Below are 11,904 nucleotides of genomic sequence, written 5' to 3'. Positions count from 1 at the left end.
GCATTTAATCATTCAAAAATCCAAATTTGCACTGAACACATTATGTATCTCATCTGAGTGTAGATGATCCATCTTCAAGTTACAAAATAGTTAAATCATTTTACCAAAATCTTATGGAAACCTAAGTTCATCTTAGAGCTCTTTTAAGATTGAGACAAGTCATAATAATTATTTGATGGTTCTCATCTAAGAGGACTGTTGTGAATATCAACCATTATATGTACCAGTCAGCGTTTGTGTCTGTGAGTCATCTTATTTGATTTCTAAAGATTAAAAGGGATAGCAAATTAATAAGATAGTTAAAATTATCAAGATTGGGCATCATCAACTTTTGGGTAATAAATTATCATCAATGATATGTGGATAAATAACTTCTATATCCAATCTTCATACACTACTGGTGAAAGTAAAACCAGTAAAATCATTATATGCCTCATTGTCCACAACCAGAACTAAAATTCAGGTAAAAAAATTGGGAATCAGTTTACAATATGCTTTTGCCATCTTCTATCTATTACAAAAATATCTTTCATACCAAAAGCAGGCCGAAAACAGTTGGTATTTCTTACCACTTGCCATCTCTCACTTGCAAGCATACCCCTGTTTAGGTGCACTGGAAGTACCCTGACAAAACTGCTAGACTAGAACCTGACACAAGTCAAAACTCGGAACTATATTCTAAAGCCTGGTCTGGAAGTTTGGTTGGAGGCTGTGGAGGTGACGTAGACAACTTGGCAGACATGGTACTTAAGCTTTTTTGCTCCAATCTCTTTCCAATATGGCAATGCAGGGTTTGTGTGAGGATATTTCCCCATAGCTGATGCTGATTCTATGCCATCCCATACTCCTAAGCCAATTATCTGTTTTCCATCTAGTGAATCATAGAATGAATAGGAAATTATGCCTTTGAGGTGGTTGAAATATGACCTAAGAATGGCAAGGCAGGAGTAGGAGAGCATCTCCTGTCTGTTCCAGCTACAATGTATTCTGCGGATGCTGACAATATCCCCAGAAGAGAGCTGTGCAAAGCGAACGCCATGGCTTGTTTGCTGGGAACTCAGCTGAAACCACCCTGAGTCTATTGTTTTCACTGCACACTTTAATCCCTTGGTAAAGACAGCTAACTGCAGAATCCATCAACAAACAAAACCAAAGGAAACAGGAACATCAAATCAAAACAAACACATGCCTTCATAAAGACAAAATAATGTGAGTTCATCAAACCAGAAGCTCCTTGGGTCGGTTATTGAATGATTAATATACCTCAGGGAGATTTAAGGCTGAGTTGTCTGTATTTTGTGATCCTCCTTTCCATACTATGAAAACAGCTGCCTGCATATATAAATTATTAAGAGAATTAGAAATGTACAAGTGCTTCCAGCAATAAATCATACTCCATTTTTATAAGGTTTGTTAAAAAACTTCAATCAGTATGAATGATGTAACTCACAAAAGTGAATGACTATTAAAAATTCAATGCTTAATTTCTAACATTTCAATATGCTGAAATGAGGTAATTGAGCTTGCCAACTAGCCTAAGGGGAATGTCTCAAATTTTAATTAGAAGCTCACTTTTTCAAACGAAGACAAGATGGGGTGTATGAACTCTAAACCCTTGAATATCTGCATGAAATTCAAAATTCTGGTTGATTGCCAAATGAGTTGTAAGTTTATCTCTAAGGATCTCACTGGAAGTTTCTTAAAGCAGTAGTATTGCTGATGTACACGGACAGTCTTGAGTTAAATTGATGGGTGTGGATCCAACTGAGAGCAGTTTCAAGTGACTGAAAGGAGACAGTAAGTTGGTTAAACTAATATTCTTTAGGGAAAGCGAGGAGAAGGAATTTATGCCTCAAACGTATTGCACATTGGCCCCTCGAACCTATTTTGACTTAGAGATTGAAGGACAATGTAATTTCAGCAACACTCCATTTCAGGCATAAATACTCACCAAAAAGGAGACTTCATCAAGTAGTTAAAGATGATATTGAAGGTGAATGGTAAATTGGAGGAATATTATTGTTAGCCATTGATTTATATTGGATCTGGTTGTAATTTAAAATCTAATTCATTCAAGTCGTTTCTATGTAATAAAAGGCCCTACAAGGCTTAGAGTGCCAATTTCCCATGTAACTTGTTCTTGCAATAGGCTTGCAAAGACCAAGGTAGAATTGTAGACATCTTAAACATGTTCAAGGGCAGCAAAGCATCTCGTAAGAAGTAGGAAGGTTTGAAGAAGAATATTCAAGAATCTGTTTTGTTAGCAAGTGGGTTTGTGCTGGACAATATCTGTACTAAGAACACATGACAAGTTCATACAGAAATGAACTATTATCGAAAATATAAACACTAGTAATGGTTTATCCAAAATGAAACCAATCCTCAAAATACACACAAGACAGTATGGATATCCTCATGGAAGATCAAATACATCTCCAAAAACAGACAGTATAGATATCCGTTTAGGCCAGAACAAACTTTTACAAAATGCTATCAACAGTTTCATCCATGATTCCTCCTCAATGAGACAAAAGCTAACACCAGGTGCCCAGCAGGGAGTAATGTTGGAAGATAGATTACTTGGTATTTTATTTGTTTGGTTGTTATGTTTTTCATATTTCAAAAAGATCTTTCCATAGTTGTCCCACATTGAGCATTCCTTGCTTAAAAGAGAGCTTTGGAGGGGAGCTGAACAATCATCTAGTCAAGTAGAGTTGGGGTTAAATTTTTTGAGCATGGGAGAAGAAAAGGCATTTGGGAATAGAGACTGTGGACTGCAGAACAAGGAAGACAAGTTTTCGTCCATGAGCTTAAAATCATGCAATAATCAGTAACAGCAGATAGGAGAAGCAGTCCCATGTGGCGAAGTTTTCCCACACAGGATATTTCCAATAAAAAACAATGTTACAGTAGAACTGGGGTGCGTTGGGATGGCAGGATGAGTTTCCAGGATGAGGGGAAAATGGACCTCATTTTCGGGATGGTGGGGGGTTGGCTAGGGGAGGACGAGGCAGGGGAGAATGATTGTATAGTATATATATAGAACTTGAAATGCTTGTTATGAATTTAAGTTTCAGTAGAACATACCAAATTAAAATACTTGAACATAGCAAAATTGCATAAACTAGAACCATCGAACATTCAACAAACTAACAATTACATACCCAATAATAACAATAAAAAATCAAAATTCAAATAGAAATCCAAGTACCCATTCCAGCGGCAGCATGGTTGCGGAACGGCAGAGGTGGGAGTACTTGGGTATGCAACTACCCAATGTGGGGACGTCTTGAGGACGGCTACTTTGAGGTTTGGGGGTGGGCGGGTGGTGGGGTGCGAGTCCCTGTGTTACATTGATAAAAAATCAAATAATACACAAGAATGTGTTTTATTCTGTCTTGAACAAGAGATGGAGTAGCTAGACAATTAGTAGTTTTGGGAGTGTTTTCTGCTATGGGGTACCTTACAAGTTGAGAGCTCAAAAATGACGGTTGTGCTTTAGAAACATAAAAGGTAAAAAGAAACAATGCATAAGGCCAAAGACAATAAACACTTATATCAAAGTGCTAATAAACTGCATTGAAAGTGTCTATGATAGATTCAGGTTTTCCAGTCTACCTTGGTTAGTTGACAACAGCTTATTTATTTTGATTAATTCTATCAATTTTAAGCAAAGCATCCAAAACACTTAATATTTTCTTCCAGCGTTTAATGTAAATGCTTCGCTGGAGGTTCAATCCACACTCTTGCAAATCCCACATCTATAAAGGGCTAATTGGTCACTTTCAGCATGTTCATCAGTGTTTGCTCCTACAGGGTTCCTTCCTGACATGTTGAGAGCTTAAAAATGTCTGTTAACAGAGCTTTACCAAGGTTGCAAGAAACAATTCAGATGACGAAAGACAGTTAACATGCATGTTGGAAGTGTTAGCTAACTGTGCTGTTAGTGTCAATGATAGGTTTGGCTTTCCCAGTCTACTTTTACTTAAATAAAAATTCCACCTGAAAGCTTCCTCAGTATTCATATTTCTCATGTAAATGCGTATGAGGACATGTTTGTGGGAGGTTCAGTCCACACTCTTGTGAAGCACAAATTTATAAAGGCTAATACCTCAGAGATAGACAGCTTGACAATTTGGAGGGAAGGGATGGAGGGTTAAAGTCACAGGTTAGCGATGTGATGCATTTACAAGGAAAAATGTAGAGGGCTGCTATGAAGACTTTTTGACTTGTTGATAAAATCACATAAATATAAACCATCTAGTACAACAATCAAATGAAAGGAAAGAGAAAGGAAAACCTTCCATGAGTATACAAAACAGTTAAATCCTGATAGCAATATCATAATTTGACTTACTGTGGAAATTATCTCCTACTTGTCTATACAAAACAGGTTAAATTTGATTCAGCAGGTAACCTGAGAAAAAGAAACTGCAGGTCTTTTTAAGGTTCAAGATATCTGCAGGCATAGCTGTGTATAGACTCCCCAGGGTAAATTTGATTCAGCAGGTAACCTGAGAAAAAGAAACTACAGGCCTTTTTAAAGTTCAAGTAATCTGCAGGCTTAGCTGTGTATAGATTCCCCAGGTTAAATTTAATTCAGCAGGTAACCTGAGAAAAAGAAACTACAGGTCTTTTTAAGGTTCAAGGTATCTGTAGGCTTACTGAGTATAGACTACCAGGAGCAGCTCAAAACAGAGGAGGCATTGAGGCCACCTGATGCATCTGCATTACTTAGACTTCAGGGATATAACATGAAGTCCTCAAAGAACTTCCAGTTAGGCAGCCAGTCCAAAAAGTTGAGTTTTTCCTCAGGTACCAAAAAGTTGACAATTGCCCCTCAAGTAACTCCCATTTGGGCAAACAGGGTTCATTAAGCCAATCGGAAAAGTTGATGATTTCCCCTTATTAGTTACTAGCCAAAGAGATCTTATTTGACAAGGTGTTTAACCCAACGAAAAAAGCGATTAAGGAATCTCTTAGATGTCTACCATCTATCCGTCTCTCCTCATTTGATAGGTACTATATATGGATTTAAAGCATTCCTGGTTTCAACTAATCATCCCATCAGCAATGCTGATCAGATTTAATCCCCAAGAGAAAGAAGTAATACTTGGGGCTCGGTAGTAATAGAAATAAAAATATGTTTATTTATTCTCTATTCAAAATATTCTTCATGAGACGTCTAGCTTCTCAATTTGGGAGCCTAAAACTGAAAATTGAATTGCACTACTAGAATTGCTACTACATCAGTAGGATCACCAATTTTCAAACATTTCTTATAAAAATCTCGATAACAACCACTTATCTCCTCTCCAAAGGACATTGCCCGTAAAAGTTAAGCAAAATGGGAAAAAAGCTATTCTGGTGTGGCTGGAAATGTGCAACCCGCTCAAGCAACTGTGGGCATACTCGGATTACCAATAATGAAAAGTTGGCGTCAAAACAGAATTAGTTTCAAACATCACAGTAATTTCTACCATGAATCTTCGTATTAATAAGCATGGATAGAATTTAAGAATGGCATTGACATCTCCAAATAAAAGTAGGACTGTCAAGCAATGAAGAGAAAAACCAAACAAACAAATGCAAAGCGCCTGGATCTGAAAAAGAAGAAGTCCACAATTGGCGGTGATAATGCTATGAAGAGACGAATACGAACCCATGAATCGTCCAGGCATTTGAGAATGGCCACATTGATATTACTTGAATTCTCAATCGCAGCTGCTACTTTGGTCATGTGGGTGACTGCATCATTAATGTTACAACCATCTCCAGGCCTAAACATGCCAAATGAAACCCTCACATTCTGGCTTTGGCTGCTATTGGTGCTCGTGCAAGGCTCGCCTGAGGCGATCATTTCAAAGTCCTGTTGATAGACAACAAAAGATATCTCCCAAAATTCTTTCTGCAGAATATGATTGTCCTTTTCCTGTCTTGTTAAGGTCTTCGACTCGACAGAAAACGATCGATTTGGGGGTAATATTAAATCCTTGCAGGTGAAGTGAGACCTTTAAACAGGTAAATGCTATGCTGGCGTGTTGATTTTGATGCCGGTGTTTGTTGCAGTTCCGGCCAAAAAGAAGTTTCGATTTAGTTTCTCCGCATATTTACAGCTTGGTAAATGCGGCACAGCTAGTTATTTAACATTATTTTTACACGCGGACGGCGCAGGTTCGACTTCTGAGCACGTCTAGAAACTGAATGAGTGGGAGTACCAAGTGTACGACACACATGAAAGGTGCATTCAACGATGGAGAAACGTGAAGAATAGGGAACCTCAGTGGCCTTGGATTCGCCCAAAACTTCCCGTGACCATTTAAAACGAAAAAAAAAACAAATTCACACTTCTCAAGAGCCTTACGTGGTTGAATAATTTTTTATGCAGTCAATGGCAATTGTCTTCTTCTACACGTTGCCATTCCATTCAGATTAAAAATCGCACACAATGCAAACAGAAAAATGCATGTGATTAGAATTTCGTACTATGATGGTGTGGAATATACGCAAGGCAACGTCTATGCCGTACCGACAATGAACTATTTATTGTAATAATAATAAATAAATAAAAATAAAAATACTTCATAGTATTATAAACTTAATGTGTATTACATTGCAGTTAAGATGTACATAAAATTATTATTCCATCTCCAATATAATATCTAACCCTAACGTCAGCTGCCCCCTTGAATGTAATTATGTCTTTAATGTCAAATTATAATTCTAAACTTAATCTTAACCAAACCCTAAGTCAAACCCTAATTTCACTTTATTTCTAAATGCGGGCTAAGCTACAAAATGCAACACTGATCAAATTTCAAAAATCTGAAAATAAACATATTTCGGGCAACAAAATTTTTACAAATAAAATAAAATAATTGTGTTTTCACACATCTAATTTTTTTGACTTTTTCCTTTTTCTTTTGTGTTTTTTTGTCAAGAGCTTAGCCTACACCATTCTATATTTAAACATAACTTTTGTCTTGGAGGAAACTTTGTGGTTAACCATGCTTGATTAGAGCACTTCTAGGATGGAAGTCTCGATGCTTCAACTCTGTGAGCATCACCTAGATGCAATGAGTACCAAGTGTTCAATTCATCTTCATGAGGAATGGGTTCTTGTTAACCATGTATCAATGAATTTGACTCAAAAATTAATTTTTACAAAAAAAAAAAGACAACATTCCTAAACATTTAATATTACACTACAATTTATTTTATTTAAAATTTGCCATGTACAATGATTCAAAAGGTCACATGGAGAGGATTTGAATAGTTGATTTATGTTTACCATGAAATGTGAACAACAAGGATTCACACCTTTGAACTTGGAGTAAATGTACACCATTCCAGACAACAACTTTGTGGACTACTTTTGGTGATGGAATAAGACCATTGTCAATGTAGCGTTGAGAATGTACCATTAATTTTTACTAACTATTGCTTATAAGGAGGTGTGACTGTTACATCCATAGTAAGATGTATATGAAAGGACACAAATCAAATAAATATTGATATTATTGTAGCATACCATAGTAAACATAAATCAACTATTCAAATCCTCTTCATATGACCTTTTGAATCATTGCACGTTGTAAAGTTTAAATTAAATAAATTGTAGTGTAATATTTAACATTGATATTACACTAGAATTTATTTTATTTAAACTTTACCATGTGTAATGATTCAAAAGCTCATATGAGGAGGATTTGAATGTTGTTGTTTTTTTTGTGAAGTTTGTTTTTGAGTTAAGCTCATTGATCCATGTTTCACAAGTAGTGGTTAACAAGAACCCATCTCTGATGAAGATAAAGAAGATAAATATAACACTTAGTACTCATTGCATCTAGGCAGGGCTCACAAAGTTGAAGTGTTAAGATTTCCTGAGAGGTAACCCATCCTAGTACTACTCTAGTCAAGCATACTTAACCACAAAGTTTTCTCCAAGGCTAAAGTTATGGATAAATATAGAATTAGGGTTAGGGATAAAGTGAAATTGGGGTTAGAGTTAGGGTTTGGTTAAGAATAAGTTTAGGGCTAGATTTTGTGTTACAATCATAGTCAAAATTGCAAATGGAACCATAACCTTAATTACATCTTAATTGTGATGTAATGCACATTAATTTTACAATATTACTAAATACACCATAATATATGCATTTCAATAATTAATTAATTAATTTTAACTTTTAATTAATTTATTATTGTAATAAATGGTACATTCTTGGTGTTACATAAATGTTTCCTTGAATATATTCCATAACATATAGTATGAAATTCTAATCACATGCATTTTTTGTTTGATTTATGTTTGATTTTTAATTTGTAGGGGAGGGCATGGTTAATTTTAAAATTGGAGTTTGTCACAGTGTTAGTTTGTGGTGATTGATCAGGAAGTATTGCACATACTTTAGAATTCTTTGCCAATTTTTTTGGGCCCTATTTTATTGAGAATTTTGGGCTGACATGTTGTAATTAATTATAACCCTAAAGTGACAAAAACACTTGTATAAAAGTGCTTAAGGTTAGGGATTTTTTCATTAGGTGTGATGCAATAATTGCTTCTTACAATGGTATTGAGTTGTAAGGGATTACAGATTGTAATCAAATTGTAATCACTGGATCGTAACAATATTGGACTTGCTGTTTGGTGGATGTAGCCCAAGGATTCGGTGAACCGCGTTAAATCTTGGTTTCTTGTGTTCTCTTCTATGCAATTCAATATTTTTTGATATTGTTTATGTTTGCATGTAAGTGTTATTTTTATTTGTGGTTTAATCCTAACAAGTGGTATTAGAGTGAGGTTGTTTTTTCAGTTATCCTTTGTAGGAAAGTCTCACGGTTGAGTAAGAGCGATGGTAGACGAGGGTAAGCTGAAGGTTGATAAGTTTAATGGACAGAACTTTCAGTTATGGAAAATGCAAATGGTGGACTATCTTTATCAAAAGGATTTATGGAAGTTATTGGAAGGAAAAACAAAGAAACAAGGAACTATGACAGATGAGGACTAGGAGATTTTAGACAGAAAGACTTTTGGAAGTATTCGGTTATGCTTGGCACCATCGGTGACATTTAACATTACAAAAGTGAAGACAACAGAAGAGTTGATGGAAACCCTAGCAAAATTGTATGAAAAGCCCTTCGCTTCAAATAAGGTATTTCTCATGAAGCTTTATTTAATATGAAGATGATAGAAGGTGGATCTATTTTGGATCATTTAAATGAGTTTAATATTGTTACTAGTCAGTTATCTTCAGCGGGTATTAATTTTGATGAAGAAATTAGGGCTCTCTTGATTTTGTGTTCTTTGCCTGAAAGCTGGAATGACTTGGTAATGGCTATGTGTAATTCTATTTTTGGATCTAATACCCTAAAATATGACAATGTGATTAGTGTTATTTTGAGTGAGGAAACTCGTAGGCAAACCTTAGGTGGATCTACATCAAGAAGTGCTTTAAACACACAAAGTAGAGGTAGAACAACTGAGAGAGGAAACAATTCTAGAAATGATGCAGGAGCATCTTGCATGGAAAAATTGAAAAAGAAAAAAAGGCACCCAAAAAAAAAAAAAAAAAATTCTGGAGGAGAGAGAAAAGTGACGAAAATTAGAGGAGAAATAATAAAAAATAAAAAGGAGAAAAGAAAGGAAAAGAGGATTTTTATTTTCGAGGTGCATAGGTGGCATAAATAGAAAAAATAAAAAAAATAGTTGTCATTACATTAATCGAGGTGTGTAGGTGGCATCTTAGAAGCTTGTGGAAAGTTTCTTAAATCTTGCATTTAATATTTGTTGTGATCCATAAAGGAAATATAATTTTCTAATTGGGCCACATGGTGGTGCTTAGTTGTAATTCTAGAAGGTTATGGAAGTTGTAGAAGGTTGTGGAGGAATTCTAGAAGGTTGTGGATAAGTCATGCATGGGGTGGTAATTGCCTATTTAAGAAAGGCATATGAGCATTTCTAAAAAAGCTCAAGGGGAAGCTTGAGGAGTAGAAGCTCGAGAAGGAGAAGCATTGGAAGGAAAGTTGGAAGGTGTGAAGCTAGAAAGTGTGAAAGAGAAGGAGAAAGTGAAGAGTGAGTTTTCCTGAGTCTGTGGACAGAGCGCCGAATGTGAGGCAGTTTATAGCAGGATTATTGTGGAGTTGTGAGTGTGTAGACAGAGCGTCGAATGTGAGGCAGTTTACACTTAGATCTTGGATAAGGTTGGAGAAGAGCTAGTGGTTGCGGTTTAGAAACAAGGAGGTTGCTTGGTGGCTTGCGAGCACAAGTTGAGATCTCAGAGGTTTCTACTAGAGTGTGGATCTGGGCTAGCTTGGGTTTGGATTGGATTTTGAGAGATCTTGTTGCATTCTTTGTCATGAGTTGGTAAGGGTGGTGTGGCCCTTTGTCAGTGGTATCAGAGCATACCTTCATCAGTGGTATCAGAGCGTATCTACATTAGTGGTATCAGAGACGTACTTCATCAAGTGGTATCAGAGCAGGAGTTCCTGAGTGTACAAGCAGATCGTCGAAGTGTGAGGCAGTTTGTACCAGGACCTTGGTTGGGCAAAGTTTATCAGAGCTGGTGGACTGCAAATCTGTTGTCCTAGACTTGTGATGTGGTTCCTGATTGTTCGTGCGAGGTGGCAGGTTGCGATCTGACTTGCAAACAATTCAAGGTTGTCACAAGGAGCGTAGGAAGGATTTGTTGCAGAGGGTTTACGAAGATCTTAGGAGATGGCTCCAAGAGGATTGGACCCTAAGATGATTGCCAAAATCCATGATATAGTGGAGAGGAATTTTTCTAAGATGATTTCTCGGTTGGATGATAGATTGGCTGATCAAGTTAAGGAGGTTCGTGAGAGAAGATGGCATCACAAGGTTGAGGTGGAAGAGGTTGGTTTTGCTAATCAATTTGTGGAGCCTGATGCAGAACCTGCAGAGCAACTAGAGGTTGTTGCTAAAGATATTCCTAATGTTGTTGATGTTGGGGTAGATGTTGGTTTTCATGATCACTTGGTTGAGTCTGACATGGAGATTGTGGAGCACTTGGTCGTGGATGATCCGGTTGTTGGAGGTGAGTTATGTATTGCAGAGCATCTTGTTGTGAGCAATGAGGTTGCTGGTGTTGAGAGTTTGGCATGTATTGATGGAGATCTACATGTTGGTGCTGATATGAAGTTTGTTGTTGCTGATGCGGGGTTTGTTGCTGCTGGTGTGGATTCACTAGTTGTTGATGTGAATGGGAGTTTGCTAATGAAGCATTATGTTCAGTTTGTTCTTGGGAATGAGCATGTTGATTGGATGGTTGAGATTCTAGTGTTTGATAGAGTAATGCAGATGTGGAGGATTTGCATGGTGGTTTTGTTGTCCCTGTTGAGGTGGAAGCCTTTGGTGAAGATGAAGATGGTTGTAGATTTTTTTTTTTTGGCGTCAAAGTGTGGGACACACTTTTCTATCTACCGGGGGAGTCTGATGCAGGAGCATCTTGCATGGAAAAATTGAAAAAGAAAAAAAGGCACCAAAAAAAAAAAAAAAAATTCTGGAGGAGAGAGAAAAGTAACGAAAATTAGAGGAGAAATAATAAAAAATAAAAAGGAGAAAAGAAAGGAAAAGAGGATTTTTATTTTCGAGGTGCATAGGTGGCATAAATAGAAAAAATAAAAAAAATAGTTGTCATTACATTAATCGAGGTGTGTAGGTGGCATCTTAGAAGCTTGTGGAAAGTTTCTTAAATCTTGCATTTAATATTTGTTGTGATCCATAAAGGAAATATAATTTTCTAATTGGGCCACATGGTGGTGCTTAGTTGTAATTCTAGAAGGTTATGGAAGTTGTAGAAGGTTGTGGAGGAATTCTAGAAGGTTGTGGATAAGTCATGCATGGGGTGGTAATTGCCTATTTAAGCAAGGCATATGAGCATT

At 36.6% G+C, this 11,904-nt stretch overlaps 1 protein-coding gene across 1 annotated transcript; it reads right to left on the bottom strand.

The window, feature by feature from the left end:
• Positions 1-401: 401 nt before the first annotated feature.
• On the bottom strand, positions 402-6,114 carry LOC149565874 (uncharacterized). The gene is made up of 3 exons (XM_089819348.1): positions 5,663-6,114; positions 1,264-1,332; positions 402-1,124 (listed from the first exon to the last, which is right to left on the bottom strand). Exons 1-3 carry the CDS (start codon positions 5,858-5,860, stop codon positions 672-674), a joined length of 720 nt encoding a protein of 239 aa, XP_089675474.1. The 5' UTR covers positions 5,861-6,114; the 3' UTR covers positions 402-671.
• Positions 6,115-11,904: the final 5,790 nt, after the last annotated feature.

The sequence above is a fragment of the Cupressus sempervirens genome, chromosome 3, assembly GCF_028749045.1.
Source record: "Cupressus sempervirens isolate cs-2001-9-10 chromosome 3, ASM2874904v1, whole genome shotgun sequence".
Classification (NCBI taxonomy): Eukaryota; Viridiplantae; Streptophyta; class Pinopsida; order Cupressales; family Cupressaceae; genus Cupressus; species Cupressus sempervirens.
The sequence above is the reverse complement of the archived record's forward strand: the minus strand, read 5'-3'. Positions and strand labels throughout refer to the sequence as shown.

Bases quoted from the DNA above. Each gene is read 5' to 3' on its own strand.
- LOC149565874 (XM_089819348.1), bottom strand. From the start codon at position 5,860: ATGATCGCCTCAGGCGAGCCTTGCACGAGCACCAATAGCAGCCAAAGC. The intron at 1,333-5,662 runs GTTCGTATTCGT...TTATATATGCAG, and splicing joins AATGCCTGGACGATTCATGG to GCAGCTGTTTTCATAGTATG. The intron at 1,125-1,263 runs GTATATTAATCA...TGGATTCTGCAG, and splicing joins CAGCCTTAAATCTCCCTGAG to TTAGCTGTCTTTACCAAGGG.